Source organism: Pongo pygmaeus, chromosome 20 (assembly GCF_028885625.2).
Source record: "Pongo pygmaeus isolate AG05252 chromosome 20, NHGRI_mPonPyg2-v2.0_pri, whole genome shotgun sequence".
In the NCBI taxonomy this organism is placed as follows: domain Eukaryota; kingdom Metazoa; phylum Chordata; class Mammalia; order Primates; family Hominidae; genus Pongo; species Pongo pygmaeus.
The window spans coordinates 61,534,935-61,554,001 of NC_072393.2; the positions used below are offsets into that span (position 1 = coordinate 61,534,935).

General features: G+C 51.7%; 1 protein-coding gene across 1 annotated transcript in view; it reads right to left on the reverse strand.

The window, feature by feature from the left end:
• Positions 1-732: 732 nt before the first annotated feature.
• The window catches only part of PTPRH (protein tyrosine phosphatase receptor type H), a 36,334-nt gene continuing 17,999 nt past the window's right edge, over positions 733-19,067 (reverse strand). Inside the window, 12 exon segments of the mRNA XM_063658908.1 lie at positions 733-1,389; positions 1,502-1,637; positions 4,497-4,657; positions 4,857-4,979; positions 5,218-5,352; positions 5,459-5,535; positions 6,465-6,555; positions 7,030-7,120; positions 12,315-12,359; positions 12,474-12,552; positions 17,340-17,606; positions 17,945-18,244. Coding sequence (XP_063514978.1) covers positions 1,240-1,389; positions 1,502-1,637; positions 4,497-4,657; positions 4,857-4,979; positions 5,218-5,352; positions 5,459-5,535; positions 6,465-6,555; positions 7,030-7,120; positions 12,315-12,359; positions 12,474-12,552; positions 17,340-17,606; positions 17,945-18,244 — 1,655 coding nt within the window. The 3' untranslated portion in view covers positions 733-1,239.

The following is a 19,067-nucleotide window of genomic DNA, read 5'->3' on the forward strand; positions in this document are numbered from 1 at the left end:
CCTGTATAGCCCAAAGAACGGCATGCCAGGATACTCAGTCCTAGGACCTAGGAGACCCCAGACCCCCAATGGAGACCCAGACTCTGCGGGGTTCAGCATCAAAGTCCCCAGCTATCAGCCCCCAGACATCGCCCTCTAAGTTCCCCTAACACCAGTCCCAGGAGGCGGCCAGTGCAGTGGCTCACACCTGTAACCTCAGCACTTTGGGAGGCCGAAGCAGGAGGAATGCTTGAGCCCAGGAGCTGGAGACCAGCCTGGGGAACATAGCAAAATCCCGTCTCTACAAAAGTGAGCCAGCATGGTGGTGCGCACTTGTGATCACAGCTACTCTAGAGGCTGAGGTGGGAGGGCCCAGGAGGTTAAGGCTGCAGTGAGCCACTGCACTCCAGTCTGGGCAACAGAGCAAGACCATGTCTCAAAAACAAAAAAAAAGAACAAAACAACAACAACAACAAAGAAGAGTAAAAGAAAAGCTCAGCAGGCAAGTCCCCAAGCACCTAGCTCCAGCGAGCCTTGTCCATACTCCATACTGGCCAGACCCTGGACACAGACGTCTGGACACTGCCTTCTCTGAGAGACTCAACCACCCAAACCTACATTTTTTCATGTGCAAATGTGTGGGTCCCTCTAGTCCCCTCCTGGACGTTTGCCTCTATCCCTAGATACCAGGAACCCATCCCTACTCCCAATCCAATATTATTTCCAGACCCAGAAATCCATGGGACAACTGTCTCTGGGGAGAACAGTGATTTAATAAATTATGGGATAGAAGGAAAAATATATGTGGATGGTGGGGTTCAGGGAGACCTTGGGCACAGGGACTCCCTCTGACTCCAGATTATAGAAGACTGATTTGGTTTCTGAAGTAAAATCGGGGCAGGATCCTTCCTGCCTTTGGTCCTCAAGTAGCCAGAACTCCAGACCCAAATTCCTTCCTGCCTCAGAATCCAGGCTCCAGCCTGTTTCTGTCTGCATCCAGGAAAGACCTAGGGAATCCAAGCTACCATCCCTCTCCTTCTTCAAGGAACCAGGAATCCAGATCCCCAGCTCCCATAGGACTCATCTGAAGCCCACCAGACCACTCTCTCCTGGGGAAACCAGAGTTTGGGATCCCAGCCTCCTCTTCCCACAGCACCCAGGAGTCTGGGAGCCCAGCCCTCTGCTCTTCCAGGAATCTGGGCTCAAGTGGGCATCCAGAGCTTGAGAATGCCTGGGCTGCCGACCCAGCCCCCTCGTCACTTAGACCTCCAACTTGTGGGTCTGGATGGCAGCCACGTTCTCGTAGATGAGGTTTTCCACATTCTCATACGTGACTTCCTTCTTGGCTGGGGCCTGGGCTGACTGTTGGAGGAACCGCAGGATGCACTGGTGCAGGAATACGTACTGAGCCTGGGAAGCAGGCATGGGAGTGAGAGGCGTCCCCCCAAGTCTGGGCTGCGTGGAGTGCCAGGGTCCCTTGTCCCACTGCCTCCCATCCTGTGTCACTGAGGGGCTGCCTCACCTCAGTCTGCACCATCAACGGCCGACTCTCTCTCATCTTCCTCACAAAGCTGAAGGGCCCAAGGAGACCCTCGGACTGCAGCTGCCGGAGCAGGACGTCCAGGGCAATGAGGGTGCCTGTGCGACCCACGCCAGCACTAGGCAGAACAAGGGAAGGGTCAGACCAAGGGGCAGGAGTGTGAGGGTCCGGGGTCATGGCTGATTGGAGGGATCTGTGTTTGAATGATGGCAATAACTATGCCTGCTCACACCTGTAATCCCAGCACTTTGAGAGGCTGAAGCCGGTGGATCACCCAAGGTCAGGAGTTCGAGACCAGCCTGGCCAACCTGGAGAAACCCTGTCTCTACTAAAAATACAAAAATTAGCCGGGTGTGGTGGCACACGCCTGTAATCCCAGCTACTTGGGAGGCCGAGGTGAAGAATCACTTGAACCCAGGAGGTGGAGGTTGCAGTGAGCCGAGATCGCACCATTGCACTCCAGCCTGGGCGACAAGAGCAAAACTCTATCTCAAAAACAACAACAACAACAACAAAACTATGCCTGGAGTTCCTTCCATCTTTTAGGCTCTGTTCTAAGTGCCTGATGGGCCTTCTTCACTCCTCCCAAACCTAAGAAGTCGGATGTACTAGCACATCCATTGTACAAATGGGGAAATGGAGGCTGAGTGAGGTGAAGTCCCATTCCCCAGGCCACTCAGCTAATAAGTGGCAGAGCCAGGGTTCAAACACAGGAAGAGGAACTCTCCAGCCAATCATTTAGTAATTCCTTTAAACACAAAAATTAGTCTTTTGTTTTGTTTGAGACAGGGTCTCTCTCTGTCACGCAGGCTGGAGTGCAGTGGCATGATCTCGGCTCACTGCACCCTTGACCTCCTGGGCTCAAGTGATCCTCCTGTCTCAGCCTCCTGAGTAGCTTGGATCACAGGCATGCACCACTGCATCTGGCTAACTTATTAACTTTTTAATAGAGACGGGGTCTTGCCATGTTGCCCAGGTAGTCTCAAACTCCTGGACTCAAGTGATCCTCCCACCTCAGCCCCCCAAAGTGCTGGGATTACAGGCATGAGCTACTGTGCCCAGTGAAAAAATTAGCTATTTTAGGCTGGGCACAGTGGCTCACGCCTGTAATCCCAGCACTTTGGGAGGCTGAAGTGGGTGGATCACGAGGTCAGGAGATCGAGACCATCCTGGCCAATATGGTGAAACTCCATCTCTACTAAAATACCAAAAAAAAAAAAAAAAAAAAAAAAAAATTACCCAGGTGTGGTGGCGGGTGCCTGCAGTCCCAGCTACTCAAGAGGCTGAGGCAGGGGAATCACTTGAACCCGGGAGGCGGAGATTGCAGTGAGCCGAGATCACATTCACTGCACTCCCAGCCTGGGCAACAGAGCGAGATTCTGTCCCCCCCAAAAAAAATAAATAAAAAATTAGCTCTTTTAGGCTGGGCGCATTGGCTCACGCCTGTAATCCCAGCACTTCGGGAGGCTGAAGTGGGAGGATCACTGGAGGTCAGGCATTGGAGACCAGCCTGGCCAACATGGAGAAACCTCATCTCTACTAAAAATACCAAAATTAGCCAGGTGGAGTGGTGGGCACCTGTATTCCCAGCTACTCAGGAGGCGGAGGCAGGAGAATTTCTTGAACCTGGGAGGTGGAGGTTGCAGTGAGCGGAGATCACGCCATTGCACTCCAGCCTGGGTGACACAGCGAGACTCTGTCTCCAAAAAAAAAAAAAAAAATAGCTATTTGAATGTGAGCAATTTATCACACTCACAGCGCTGTGCAGCCCCCACCTCTATCTACTTGCAAAACACTTTCATCACCCCTAAAGCAGACACCACAGCCATTAGGCCGTCTCTCCCCATTCCCTGTCACCCTCCAGGGCCTGGAAGCTACTAGTCTGTTTAGTGTCTCTGTTGCTTTGGCTGTTCTAGATGTGCTTCTGGATATGCATACTAATGGAATGATGTAATGATACCCACTCAGCTCTAAAATGGGGAGGACATTGCCAGGCGTGGGGGCTCACACCTGTAATCCCAGCACTTTGGGAGGCCGAGGTGGTTGGATCACCTGAGGTTGGGAGTTCGAGACCAGCCTGGCCAACATGGTGAAACCCCGTCTCTACTAAAAATACAAAAATTAGCTGGGTGTGGTGGTGAGCATCTGTAATCCCGGCTACTCGGGAGGCTGAGACAGGAGAATTGCTTGAACCTGGGAGGCAGAGGTTGCAGGGAGCTGAGATTGCACCATTGCACTCCAGCCTGGGCGAGAGGGAGAGACTCCATCTCAAATAAAATAAAATAAAATAAAATAAAATAAAACAAAATAAAAATAAATATCAGGGAAGCAGTTGATGGGGGAGGCCCTGCACTCCAGCACAGGGAAGTGTCTCCATTGTTTCTCAGAATCTGTGGTCACATCCCCATCCTGCACCTTCATCCTTTCTCCCTTCTCTTCTGCATTCAACCTTCTCTGCCTTTACCTTTTCATCTTTCTTTTTTTCCTTTTTTTTTTAAATCGAGACACAGTCACTCAGGCTGGATGCAGTGGTGCGACCTCAGCTCACTGTAACCTCCGCCTCCCGGGTTCAAGCGATTCTCCTGCCTCAGCCTCCTGAGTAGCTGGGATTACAGGCACCCACCACCACACCCAGCTAATTTTTGTATGTTTAGTAGAGACAAGGTTTGTATGTTGGCCAGGCTCGTCTCAAACTCCTGAACTCAAGTGATCCACCTACCTTGGCCTCCCAAAGTGCTAGGATTTACAGGCATGAGCCACCGCGCCTGGCCTGCCTTTTCACCTTTCATTCCCATCTTTTCATCCTTATCCTTCTTTTCTTAATCTGCTTCACGCCCCCCTTTATCTTCTGCATCCACCTCCTCCTTCTCTCCCTCTTCCACCTCCCCTGTAAGTTCCCAGGGTCCCGTCTAACACAACTGTCTGAGCCCCAAGGGAGCGGTTCTCTCAAGGGAGAGGGTCCTGGGCTGGTCCCCACCTGCAGTGCACAATGGGTGGGCCTCCCTCCATGGTCTGATCCAGCCACTGCCGGAGCATCCTCCAGAAAGCCAGCAGGGTGTCTGGGGAGGAGGGAACGCCGTGATCCGGCCAGGCCTGGTAGTGGAATTGCCGCACGGATAGCGTCTTCTGCTCCTCCACCTGGAAGGAGGGAGCACTCACAGGCTCTGGAGATGAACGTAGGGAGCACCTAGCTTCTACCACTAGGAGCGGGTTCCCTGGGGTACACTGCAGCTCCTCAGAGGAGTGGGTGGAAGGTTGAAGTTGGTGGAGGGTCCTGGATGCATGGCATATGTCACAGGGGAAGGCTGAGGGCCAGGACGGGGCTGGACACACGCACCTGGAGGAGCTGCAGTTCCCGCACCGTCCAGTTCTCCATCACTTCCTCACCTACCAGGGTTACCCGCAGGTGCCCATGGGTGCAGGGCTGTGAGTCCAAAGGCCAGTAATGCTCACACTTCACCTGGAGGAGGAGGAGGGGTCAGAGAACACAACTCCTCTTCCCCAGGTCTGTGGGGTCTGCTTTAGGCCCCATACGTGAACCAGCAGATGGGCTGGGGGGAGAGTGGGGAGAGTCTACACTGAAGACGCCTGGGGTTACCCTGGAGGAATCCGTAAGGTCTGGGTGTGGGGTCTACATTGGATCAATGTTCGGGGCAGGGTCCTGCACCCAGTCAGCACCCAGGACTCAGATCTCTCACCCGGCCGGCCTCCATGCAGTTGGTCAGCATGACCAGGGTGTGGCTCTGCTGTTCCCACACCAGGCGCCAGAAGTCACCCACCGTCTGTGGCAGGGGACCCTGGGTTGCAATGAACTCCTGGGGGCTCCAGAGACCCTGGTTGAGGAAGGCAGACGGGTCAGGGGGGCCTTAAGATGACCCCCGCCAGCTCTTATCTCTCCAGGCCTGCTGGGCACCCTTTCAATCCCAACCACGACCTTACGGGCATGAAGCTGGCATTGATGTAGTCAGAGCCTGGCTCCTCGTGGATGGGCTTCAGGGGCACCCGGGACCAATCATCTAGGAGAAGAGGCCAGCATTAGCCAGGCAGAGAGACCCAGAGAGGCACAGAGACAAGACCAAGACCCACAGACAGAAGTCATGCCGAGGTGCAGGCAGACCCTGGGAGCTACACAGGGATTGAGAGGGGCGGAGGGACCTCAGCTGCAGGGAGCAGGCCAGGAGGACTCTCCAAGGGACCCACAGCCGGGTGCAGTGACTCACACCTGTAATCCCAGCACTTTGGGAGGCTGAGGTGGGCGGATCACCTGAGGTCAGGAATTTGAGACCAGCCTGGCCAACATGGTGAAACCCGGTCACCACTAAAAATACAAAAATTAGCCAGGCATGGTGGCAGGCGCCTGTAGTCCCAGCTACTAGGGAGGCTGAGGAGGGAGGTTCGCTTGAACCCAAGAGGTGGAGGTTGCAGTGAGCGGAGGTGGCGCCACTTCACTCCAGCCTGGATGACAGAGCAAGACTCTGTCTCAAAGGAAAAAAAAGAGGGGTGGGGCCAGGCGCAGTGGCTCACGCCTGTAATCCCAGCACTTTGGGAGGCCGAGGCAGGCGGATCACGAGGTCAGGAGATCGAGACCATCCTGGCTAACACGGTGAAACCCTATTTCTACCAAAAATACAAAAAATTAGCCAGAAGTGGTGGCAGGCGCCTGTAGTCCCAGCTACTCAGGACGCTGAGGCAGGAGAATGGGTGAACCCAGGAGGCGGAGCTTGCAGTGAGCTGAGATCATGCCACTGCACTCCAGCCTGGGTGACAGAGCGAGACTCCGTCTCAAAAAAAAAAAAAAAAGAAAAGAAAAAAGAAGGAAGAGAAAAAAAAGGGGACCCAAGTTGGGGGTGGGTCTTGTTTCTCAAAGCGGGTAGGAGAAGGGGACTGGGGTGGGGTGCCGACTAGATCAGGGCTGGGACGAAAGCAGCGGGAGCCGGAGACTCACAGGGCAGCACATTTCTGTAGCGGTTCTTGGCGTTGTTCTCTGAAGCCGAAGCTACCATCTGAGACTGGCTGTGGCCCACCAGGGAGAGTTGCTGGGGGTGCAGGCAGAGGGGGTACCTGGTGTTGGATTTTCTCTACTGTCCCTCGAGGGTACCCCCCGAGCTCCCCTTGCCTTCTTCGGCATCACCCCTTGTTTATCCCTTACACCCTGAGATTCTATGGCACCCACAAAAACAGAACATATGTGTGTGCCACTTGCCTTGTGGGGCATTGGGGAGGATTTAGTGAACCATGGAACTTCTTCAGGCAGGCAAGAAAGCAGGTGTCAGGGGAGAAAGGACTCACTGGGTGGGGGCAGAGAGAGTTACTTTAGGACTGACCCACCATTATTTTAAGATTTCAGTGAGTGGAAAGATAACATGGCTGGGAATCTCTGCACAATCCAATGACATATGCAATGCTGCTTTTGCTTAATCCCGAAAACCGTGAGGTCTGGCCAGGGGGTAGGGGTGGGGGTCTGGGCCACCGGAGGGAGGCTGAGCTCAGCCCCTCTGTCCTCTCCCCACCTGGTACTCATCTGCAAAACCGCAGTTGCTGTCCCTCTCATTCTTCCTGACGTGGTCAGCAAAGTCTTCAGCCGGGATGTCCCCTGGGGAGCTACGGGTTTTGGGGGAGCAGGGAGAAAAGACCGTAACTTCTTTTAACCTTGCACTTTTGAGGGCTGGGCATGGTGGCTCATGCCTGTAATCCCAGCACTTTGGGAGGCCAAGGCGGGTGGATCACCTGAGGTCAGGAGTTCGAGACCAGCCTGACCAACATGGAGAAACCCCATCTCTACTAAAAATACAAAAATTAGCTGGGCGTGGTGGTGTCTGCCTGTAGTCCCAGCTACTCAGGAGGCTGAGGCAGGAGAATCGCTTGAACCCAGGAGGTGGAAGTTGAGTGAGTTGAGATTGCGCCACTGAACTCTAGCCTCAGTGACAGAGCAAGACTCCATCCGTCTCTCTCTCTCTCTCATTCTCTCTCTCTCTCTATATATACACACACACACACACACACACATATATATGTATATACATATATGTATATATGTCTATATACGTATATACGTCTATATATATGTGCTTTTGGGATCAATGAAAAGGTGTTTTTGATCCAGCAATGCCGCTCCTGGGTATATCCCCAAAAGAACTGAAAGCAAAGACTCAAAAAGCTATTTGCATGCCCATATTTATAATGTTCAGAATAGCCCAGAGGTGGACGCAACCTAAGCCTCCATCTATGGGGGGACGGATAAACCAAACGTGGTCGAGCCATACAATGGAATATGATTCAGCCTCAAAAACAAGGGAGGCTGGGCGCGGTGGCTCATGCCTGTCATCCCAGCACTTTGAGAGGCTGAGGCAGGAGGATTGTTTGAGCCCAGGAGTTCAAGACCAGCCTGCCAACACAGCAGGACCCTGTCTCCACAAAAACTTAAGTATTAAAAAATCAGCCAGGTGGGGTGGTGCACAACTGTGGTTCCAGCTACTTGGAGGCTGAGATGAGAGGATCACTTGAACCAGGAGGTCAAGGCTGCAGTGAGCTGTGTTTGCAACACTATACTCCAGCCTAGAGTGAGATCTTGTCTCAGTTTTTTAAACTAAAATGAAAACATTTAAAAAGTTCCTCGACTTCATGGAACTTCAGCTCTTTCTCACTCTTCCCCTTGTAATATAATTTTTGTTTTCTTTGGAGACAGAGTCTTATTCTGTCGCCCATGCTGGAGTGCAGTGGCACGATCTCAGTTCACTGCAACCTCCGCCTCACGGGTTCAAACAATTCTCCTGCCTCAGCCTCTCAAGTAGCTGGGACTACAGGTGCACACCGCATTGCCAGGCTAATTTTTTGTATTTTAGTACAGACAGGGTTTCACTGTATTTCCCAGGCTGGTCTCAAACTCCTGATCTCAGGCAATCCGCCCGCCTCAGCCTCCCAAAGTGCTGGGATTACAGGCATAAGCCACCGCATCCAGCCTGTAATATAATTTTATAAATGTTGTCTCACCGGGCACGGTGGCTCACACCTGTAATCCCAGCACTTTGGGAGGCCAAGGCGGGTGGATCACGAGGTCAGGAGTTCGAGAACAGCCTGGCCAACACAGTGAAACCCCATCTCTACTAAAAGTACAAAAATTAGCTAGGCGTGGTGGCATGTGTCTTTAATCCCAGCTACTTGGGAGGCTGAGGCAGGAGAATCGCTTGAACCCGGGAGGCGGTTGCAGTGAGCATAGATCGTCCCACTGCACTCCAGCCTAGACAACAAGAGTGAAACTCTGTCTAAAAAAAAAAAAACAAAAAACGTTGTGTCGACCCAATTTTGAGGCTGGCTGGAGGATGCTGGCCAGCTCTGATGTTTTGAGCAGCTGATTCGGTCTGTAACCCATCACCTCCTTTACTGGGCTCTCACACTCTGGGCCACTGTGCACCTGCTCTCATCACACCAGGACCAGGTGCCAGACAACCGGGCATGGCCCCTGTGATCCTGAGCTCAGGAAATTACACAAACTAGAGAATCCTAAACCTAGTTTCCCTGCCTGGCCCATTCCCTCCCTTGGAAACTCCTGCCTGAAGTTCCTCCCTGCACCTCTGCCTCCTGAGTGTCCCTGGTGCTTCCTCCTGTGGCCCCTCAGGGTGGGACAGGCACTTTCTCTCTTGGAAACTGTGAGTAACAAACTCTTCTTTATGTCTGTCTCTTGATCTGTTGACTTTACGACACCTAAAGAATAGTAAAACCGGCTGGGCACAATGGCTCACGCCTGTAATCCCAGCACTTTGGGAGGCCCAGGTGAGTGGATCACCTGAGGTTAGGAGTTTGAGACCAGCCTGGCCAACATGGTGAAACCCCGTCTCTACTAGAACTACAAAAATTAGCTGGGCGTGGTGTTGCACACCTGTAGTCCCAACTACTCGGGAGGCTGAGGCAGGAGAATCGCTTGAACCTGTGAGGCAGAGGTTGTAGTGAACCGAGATCGCACCACTGCACTCCAGCCTGGGTGAAAGGGCGAGACGCCGTCTCAAAAAATAAAAAAATAAAATAAAATAAAATAAAAAATAATAAACATACTCAGACAGCCCTACACTTACACTTCTCATGCAGACCAGTTTTTCTCCTTCCTGTGATCCTATCACCGTGGCCTGGAGTCTATATCCACTACTCCAGGGAACACCTTTCTCCATAATCGTCGTGGCCTCCCTGTCTGTAATTGCAAAGGCCACGTGTCAGCCCCCACCGGCCTGACTGCTCAACAGCATTTAGCACCGCCGTCTGTGCCTGCCTTTTCTCCTGGATCTGCACTGTTCCGCAACACCTGGCCCTGGCTTGGCCCCCACCTACCCAGCTGCTGCTTGTCCATTTCCTGGGCAGGCCCCTCCTCCTCTGTCCGTCTTGAAAGGTAACTGTTCCCCAGTGTCCAACCCCAAGCCACTTTTCTTGCTGGAAACACACTTCTTAGAGGGTTTGGCCCATTCCTGTAGTTTCACTTTCTTTCTTTTTCTTTTTCGAGAAAGAGTCTCACCCTGTCGCCCAGGTTGGAGTGCAGTGGTGTGATCTCATCTCACTGCAGCCTCAGCCTCTGGAGCTCAAGTGATTCTCCTGCCTCCGCCTCCTGAGTAGCTGGGATTACAGGTGCCGGCCACCATGCCCGGCTAATTGTTGTATTTTTAGTAGAAACAGGGTTTTGCCATGTTGATCAGGCTGGTCTCGAACTCCTGACCTCAAGTGATCCTCCCGCTTCGGCCTCCCAAAGCACTGGGATTACAGGCGTGAGCCACCACGCCTGGCCTCTTGTCTGGATTATTACAAATCTCTTCCACATGTTAGACTTCTTCTCAAACATGTTAGACTGCGTCACTAGTCTATTCAAAATCTTCCAAGAACTCTCATCTCACAATAAATCCAAAGTCCTAACTTTCATCTACAAGCCTGTGCCTTCTCTGGCCCCACTGACGTCTCTCTCACTTCACTTCCCACCACCGTCCCCTTCCTCACTCTGCTCAGTTGGAGACGCAGGATGTTCTCTGAACCTCACGTGTGCTGTTGCCTCAGGCCCTCCACTCGCCCGCCCCTGTCCTCGGAGCGCCTTTCCCAGATGGGTGCTCGGCTCCTCTCCCACTTGCGTAGGCCTGTACTCAGATGACTTCCTCTTAGTCATCTCGTTAGCAAAGCTTTCCTTGAATATCTTGCCTAAAATATTCCCGCTGGGTGCGGCGGCTCACGCCTGTGATGCTAACACTTTGGGAGGCCGAGGTGGAAGGACTGCTTGAGGCCAGGAGTTCAAGATCAGCCTGGGCAACCTGGTAAGACCGCCCCCCGACCCCCATCTCTACAAAAAATTAAAAAATTAGCCAGGCATTGTGGTGCGTGCCTGTGGTCCCAGCTACTAGGGAGGCTGAAATGTGAGGGTCACTGGAGCCCAGGAGGTCGAGGCTGCAGTGAGCTATGATTGTGCCACTGCACTCCAGCCTGGACCACAGAGTGAGACACTGTCTTGACAAATTAATAAATAAAATAAAATAAAATAATTCATCTGATTTTCTCTCTAATTTCTTCTAATTTTCACATTAGAAGAATATCAAAATAGGCCAGGGGCTGTGGCTCACGCCTGTAATCCCAGCACTTTGGGAAGCCAAGGCAGGTGGATCACAAAGTCAGGAGTTCGAGACCAGCCTGGCCAACATAGCGAAACCCTGTCTCTACTAAAAAATACAAAAATTAGCCGGACGTGGTGGTGCATGCCTGTAGTCCCAGCTACTCAGGAGGCTGAGGCAGCAGAATTGCTTGAACCCAGGAGGCGGAGGTTGCAGTGAGCAGAGATCACGCCACTACACTTCAGCCTGGGTGACAGAGCAAGACTCCACCTCAAAAAAAAAAAAAAAAAAGAATATCAAAATATTCCTCTACCCTTCCTATCCCCTCCTCTTGCCTTGTCTCCAAGTTTATTTTATATATATATATATATATTTTGTGGTGGTTGTTGTTGTTGCCCAGGTTGGAGTGCAATGGTGCAATCTCAGCTCACTACAACCTCGGCAACCTCTGCTCCCGGGTTCAAGTGATTCTCCTGCCCCAGCCACCTGAGTAGCTGGGATTACAGGCGTGAGCCACCATGCCTGGCCCTGTCTGAAAGTTTATATCATATTTTTTATGATCTTTTTTTATTTTTTATTATTATTATTTTTTTGAGATGGAGTCTCGATCTGTCGCCCAGGCTGCAGTGCAGTGGCGTGATCTCAGCTTACTGCAAGCTTCACCTCCCATTCTCCTGCCTCAGCTTCCCAAGTAGCTGGGACTATAGGCACCCGCCACCACGCCTGGCTAATATTTTGTATTTTTTAGTGGAGACAGGGTTTCACCATGTTAGCCAGGATGGTCTTGATCTCCTGACCTTGTGGTCCGTCTGCCTCGGCCTCCCAAAGTGCTGGGATTACAGGTGTGAGCCACCACACCCAGCGATCTTGTTTATTGATATCTCCTGTACTAGAATATAAGCCCCTGGCGGGCAAGAATCTTGGTTTCATTTGCTGTTTGTTTGGCACCTGGAACAGTGCCTGTTACATGCTGGTGCTCAGCTGATATCTGCTGAATGAATGAATGTCCGGGAGTTGAGACCAGAACTGAATTCGCTGGCCCAGGCTACTTGGGGAGTGAGTCGCAATGGAAGGGCTGTGGTCCCTGTCGCAGAGGCATCGGCCCCTTCTGAGACCTTTGTGGGTAAATGCATTGATCCACCCTCTGACCTAGCTGGCAGCCAGCAAACGCCCCTTGATTTGACCAGATTCTTTCCGATGCACCCCCCAGACCTTCTGCTCACCTGAAGACCAGATCCCTGAGTTCTGGTTTCTGCTGCTTCTTATTCCTGGGAAAAGGTCATTAGGATGAGAGGCTCAGGGAGTGAGGCTGCAACCAGGGGTCCTCCTCCTTCTTCTCCAGCCCCCACCCTCCAGGCGGTCAGCCCTGTGCTGAGTCTCACCTCCTCTTTAGGAAGAAAATCGGCAGGCCCACGAGGACGAGAAACAGGAGGATGCCCACAATGGCTCCGGCAATGACCCCTGTGGGGAGCAGGCATAGGGAACCCTCAGAGCACAGGTCTGATCTGCTCATCTGTCTCCAACCTTGCCCAGCCTTTCCTCTTTCCCAGGAGCCTGGTCCAAATACAGCTGACCCTCGAACATCACCGGTGTGAATTGCGTCGGTCCAGTTATACTTACGCACTTACCCATGGATTTTCCTCTACCCCTGAGACAGCAAGACCAGCCCCTCTCCTTCCTCCTCCTCCTCTGCCTACTCAACTCGAAGACTACAAGGATGAAGACCTTTATGATGATCTACTTAATAAATAGTGAGTACATTTTCTCTTCCTTAGGATATTCTTAATAACATTTTTTTCTTTAGCTACTTGATAAGAATACAGTATTCTTATCGGGCGGGTGTGGTGGCTCACACCTGTAATCCCAGCACTTTGGAAGTCCGAGATGGGCGGATCACGAGGTCAGGAGATCAAGACCATCCTGGTTAACACGGTGAAACCCCATCTCCACTAAAAATACAAAAAATTAGCAGGCGTGGTGGTGGGCACCTGTAGTCCCAGCTACTCGGGAGGCTGAGGCAGGAGAATGGCGTGATCCCAGGAGGTGGAGCTGGAAGTGAGCCCAGATCATGCCACTGCACTCCAGCCTGGGCGACAGAGCAAGACTCTGTCTCAAAAAGAAACAAACAAACAAACAAAAAGAATACAGTATATAGTACATATTACAGATGAAATGTATGTTGTTTATGTTATTGGTAAGGCTTCCAATCAAGAGTAGGCTATTAGTAGTTAAGTTTTGGGGGAGTCAAAAGTTATGTGCAGATTTTTTTTCTTTTTCTGAGACAGTCTTGCTCTGTCACCCAGGCTGGAGTGCAGTGGCGCGATCTCGGCTCACTGCAACCTCTGCCTCCCGGGTTCACACCATTCTCCTGCCTCAGCCTCCTGAGTAGCTGGGACTACAGGCGCCTGCCACCACGCCTGGCTAATTTTTTGTATTTTTAGTAGAGTCGGGGTTTCACCGTGTTAGCCAGGGTGGTCCTGATCTCCTGACCTCGTGATCCACCCGCCTCAGCCTCCCAAAGTGCTGGGATTATAGGCATGAGCCACCATGCCCGGCTGTTATATGGAGATTTTCTACTGTGTAGGGGACAATTATTCGAAGGTCAACTATCCATCATTTTCACAGGTGACTTGGTTGCTGAAGAGTGACTCCTGGCCAGGCATGGTGGCTCACCCCTGTAATCCCAACACTTTGGGAGGCTGAGGTAGGTGGATCACTTGAGCCCAGGAGTTTGAGACCAGCCTGGGCAACATAACAAAACCCAGACTCTACTAAAAAAACAAAAGTTAGCTGGGTATGGTGGTGCACACCTGTCATCCCAACTACTCAGGAGGCTGAGCATGAGAATCACCTGAACCTGGGAGGCGGAGGCTGCAGTGAGCTGAGATTGCACTACTGCACTCCAGACTGGGCGATAGAGCGAGACTCTGTCTAAAAAAAAAAAAAAAAAAAAAAGCAATAAAAGAAAAAGAAAGCAAAACAAAACAAAAAGAACCCCAACAAAATAGCTGGGCATGGTAGCACATGCCTGTAGTCCCAGCTACTCGGGACTGAGGCAGGAGGATCACTTGAGCCTGGGAGGTGGAGGCTGCAGTGAGCCGGAGGCTGCAGTGAGCCATGATCGTATCGCTGCACTCCAGCCTGGGCAACAGAGTGAGACCCTGTCTCAAAAAAGAACAAAACAAAACAAAACAAAAAAGTGATTCTTGCCTTCCTTAGCTTAGACTAGTGGTTCTCAACAAGGGTGATTTTGCTCCCAAAGAGACACCGGGCAATGTCTGGAGACGCTTTTGGTTGTCACAGCTTGGAAGTGGGAGTGCTGCTGGCACCCAGTGGGTGGGAACCAGAGGTGCGGCTCAATATCCTACAATGCGCAGGACGGCCCCCCCACAACAAAGAAGGATCTAGCCGGAAACGTCTGTAGTGCCGATGCGGAGGAAACACTTTGCTGGTTGTGAAATCGTCCCTGGCATGGATGGCTTCCGTTCTTCCCAGATTGAGGCTTCATCTTCTCAGAGGTCCTGCTGGCCGGGGAAGGACTCCCCACCAGCGGAGCCTACCGAGATCTGGTGGTGTCTTTTTTTTTTTTTTCTTGGTTTGTTTTTTGAGACGCAGTTTTGCTCTTGTTGCCCAGGCTGGAGTGCAATGGTGCAATCCTGGCTCACCACAACCTCCGCCTCCTGGGTTCTAGTGATTCTCTTGCCTCAGCCTCCTGAGTAGTTGGGACGACAGACACGCGCCACCACGCCCGGCTAATTTTTTGTATTTTTAGTAGAGACAGGGTTTCTCCATGTTGGTCAAGCTGGTCTTGAACTCCCAACCGCAGGTGATCCGCCCACCTCGGCCTCCCAAAGTGCTGGGATTACAGGCGTGAGCCACCACGCCTGGCTGATCTGGTGGTGTCTATGGGTGTTCTCAGGCTCTGATGGCACAGTTCTCCCAAGATCTGTCGTTAGATGTCTGGTCTTAGGGTAGACTTAAGCCTATGGCCCGTCTTCATCAGCCTTGAAGGCCCCCAAGCTGCAGCTTCTCAGCAATCCTGGGAAGAGTGTGTTTTTTGACAGGGAACTGAAGGGTCTTACAACCTGTACGGGAGACTCATTCCTTCATGGACTTGGCCTCACAGAATTGGACTAGAGGACCTGTTCTCTCAGGGATCCTTGTTACTAAGGGAGAGAAATTTCTAAGCAATGGGGTCTGGCAAAGCCCAGTTCAAACAGCATCCATTGGTCACCACATCAACCCCCAGTCTCTCTCCAGATTGGAGACCTAATCTCATAAGAAACCCTATTCCTAGGAAGTGATTGATGGGGCAAAGTGAGGCTTATGGCCATGGTCTTGGTACATGGCCAGGTCTTTCCAAAGTCTAAGTTCCGAAGTTCTTCAAGTACCCCACTGATTACTGCAAGATGATACAACCACATTAGGGAAAAAAAAAACGGGGGGGGGTAGTTAAATGTATAGTTCCCATGTGATCCCTCAGTTCCACTAGTGGGTATAGACCCAAGAGAAATAAAAACATATGTCCATACAAAACCTACCCACAAACGTTCCTAGCGGCATTACCCATAATAGTCAAAAGTGGAAACTACTCAACTGATCCATCAACTGGATCAATGAATGGATAAAAATGAATGGGTAGGGCAGGTGCGGTGGCTCACACCGGTAATCCCAACACTTTGGGAGGAGGAGCCAGGAGGATTACTTCAGATCAGGAGTTCGAGACCAGTCTGTCCAACATGGCAAAACTCCATCTCTACTAAAAAAATTTAAAAATTAGCTGGGCATAATGGCTCACGCCTGTAATCCCAGCACTTTGGGAGGCCGAGGTGGGTGGATCACCTGAGGTCCAGAGTTTGAGACCAGCCTGGCCAACATGGCAAAACCCCATCTCTATTAAAAGCATAAAAGTTAGCTGGGTGTGGTAGGAGACGCCTATAATCCCAGCTACTCAGGAGGCTGAGGCAGGAGAATCGCTTGAACCCGGGAGGTGGAGGTTGCAGTGAGCCGAGATTGCACCACTGCACTCCAGCCTGGGTGATAATAGTGAAACTCTGCCTCAAAAAATAAAAAAATAAAAATAAAAAGTTAGCCAAGCATGGTGGCACATGCCTGTAATCCCAAATACTTGGGTGGCTGAGGCACAAGAACTGCTTGAACCCCGGTAGCAGAGGTTGCAGTGAGCAGAGATCATGCCACTGCACTCCAGCCTGGGTGACAGAGTGAGTCTCAAAACAAAAACAAAAACAAACCAAAAAAAATTATGCTCAGTAAAAGTGGCCAGTCACAAAGAAACACATAATGTATGATTGCATTTTTTTTGTTTTTGAAACAGGGTCTCGTTCCTTCACCCAGGCTGGAGTGCAGTGGCCCCGATCATAGTTCACTGCAGTCTCAACCTCCCGGGCTCAAGTAATCCTTCTAACTCAGCCTCCTGAGTAGCTAGTACTACAGACACACACCACCACAGCTGGCTAATTTTTTAAAATGTAGAGATGGGGTCTCACTCTGTTGCCCAGACTGGTCTTGAACTCCTGAGCTCAAGTGATCCTTCCACCTCAGCCTCCCAAAGTGCTGGGATTCCAGGCATGAGCCACTGTGCCCACTCTATGATTGCATTTTAATGAAATGTCCCGGAGAGGCAAATCTATAGAGATTGAAAGTGGATGAGAGATTTCCGAGGGCTGGGGGCTGAGGAATGGGAGAACTAGGGAGTGGTGGCTCAGCGGGGTGAGCTTTCTGTTGGGGGTAATGAAAATGTTCTAAAATTGATAGCGATGATGGTCGCCCAATGCTGTGAATATAAGAAGAGTCATTGAATTGTACCTTTAAGTGGTGAGTTGTGGTTGGGCATGGTGCCCCACACCTGTAATCCCAGCACTTTGGGAGCCTGAGGCAGGCAGATCACCTGAGGTCAGGAGTTCGAGACCAGCCTGGCCAACATGGTGAAACTCCATCTCTACTAAAAACCCAAAAATTAGCCAGGCGTGGTGGCACGTGCCTGTAATCCCAGCTACTCAGGAGGCTGAGGCAGGAACCCGGGAGGCAGAGGTTGCAATGAGCCAAGATCGTGCCACTGCACTCCAGCCTGGACAACAAGAGCAAAACTCCATCTCAAAATACAAAATAAAAAGATGTTTCAAAGGAAATGAGAAACAAAAGAGTCCCACTGATTTCCTCACAATGGGGCCTGATGGGGTCTACTGAGAATTTCATCATAGCTGCCTGGCCCGCGCGGCTCTGCTCACCTGCACTCTCGGTGTGGCAGACCACAGAGAGAGACACAACCTTCATTCCGTCCCAGATGGTCGTGATGGTGGCTGGGTAGGACTGAGCCGGCCTGAGCCCCAACACAGACACAGCCTCCCCACATGAAGATCTGTCCTGGGAGCCCCGCTGTCCTCCCACCTCCAACTCAAAGGCCTCGTAGCCTCCCTGGGGGCAGGACCAGGTCAAGTGGACTCCATAGCCCGCTGAGGCGCTGACACAGGAAGTGATGGTGACTGCGTCTGGGTCTGGGTGAAGGAAGCAAGAAGTCAGCAGTGCCATCCAAGGTGGCTTTCCACCCCCTCCACCCCTACCCCCACTACTCAGACCAGTTTTCTGAGATGAGCCCATCCCTTCCTTGCCAAATCCAAACTACCTCATCTTCCCTCCTTTTCTGTCCTCCCCGAAGGGACACAAGTAAGTTCTTTTAAACTACAACTCCCATGAGGCCTTGGGCTCCTCCATCACTGCAGCTCATGAAGTCATGGCCCGTGGCTTGATGGGATTTGTATTCCATTCACCTCTCAGCTCGCAAGGCCTGAGCTAAGCCCAGTTCACCACTTGAAGGCAGGAAGGGGAGTCTCACATGTGGATGCACAGAGGCTCTGCATGGAACTGGCTACGTCATTCCTCTCTGCCCACACGGTGAAGTTGTACAGAGTCCCGGGTTCCAGGGCCTCCACCTTGTACCATGTCTCATTGGTCCTGCCAGTCTGGTTGACCCAATTCGCTTGGGGATCTTGCCCCCTCTGGGGACGTCCCTTGCTGGCCCACTGGACCCAGTATACGTACAACTGAGAGTGGGGGTCTCCAGGGGCCTTCCACCACAGCATGACTGAGTTCTTAGTCTGAGTTTCATTCTGGAGATCTGTGACCTCACTGGGAGCTGAGAAGTGAGAACAGAGGCCTAAGGGGGTATCCTTGAAGACCCTTCTACCCGAGCCTGCCTGCCTCTCCCCCACAGCAAAGCTGAGATATCCATTATTGATGGCTCCAGTGGCTAAGGAGGCTGAACCACAGGAAAGAGCCTAGATACCCAAAGACCATGGAGACCAGAATCTCCTAGCCTGCTCCGTCCCCTGGCTACAGCCCTGGGTCCCACCCTGTCGTCTTTCTGTTCTTCCCAAATGCACACCAATCCCACCCACTGAAACTACAATTCCCATGAGGCTATGGATTCTTGTATCGCTTCAGCTTATGAAGTCATGGCCCCATGGTGTGATGGGATTTGTAGTCCTCCACCTCTCATGGCCCTCAAGATCTGATCTCTGTATTTTCTTTCCCACAGGAACCCCAGGTAGGGTGTCTTCTCACTCTAGACACACCACGTTTCTAGAGGGAGCTGACAAATTTCATCTTTTTAGCCCAAATGACCAAGGATTAAAGAGTTCCAGGTTCAGGCCAGGCATGGTGGCTCACTCCTGTAATCTCAGTGCTTTTGGAGGCCGAGGCGGGAGGATCACTTGAGCCCAAGAATTCGACACCAGCTTGGGCAACATAATGAGACCCTGTCTCTACAAAAAATGTTTGTAATCCCAACATTTTGGGATCACGCCTGTAATCCCAACACTTTGGGAGGCCAAGGTGGGTGCATTACTTGAGGCCAGGAGTTCAAGGCAAGCCTGGGCAACATGGCAAAACCCTGTCTCTACTAAAAATACACAAATTAGCTGGGTGTGGTGGTGCGTGCCTGTCGTCCCAGCTACTTG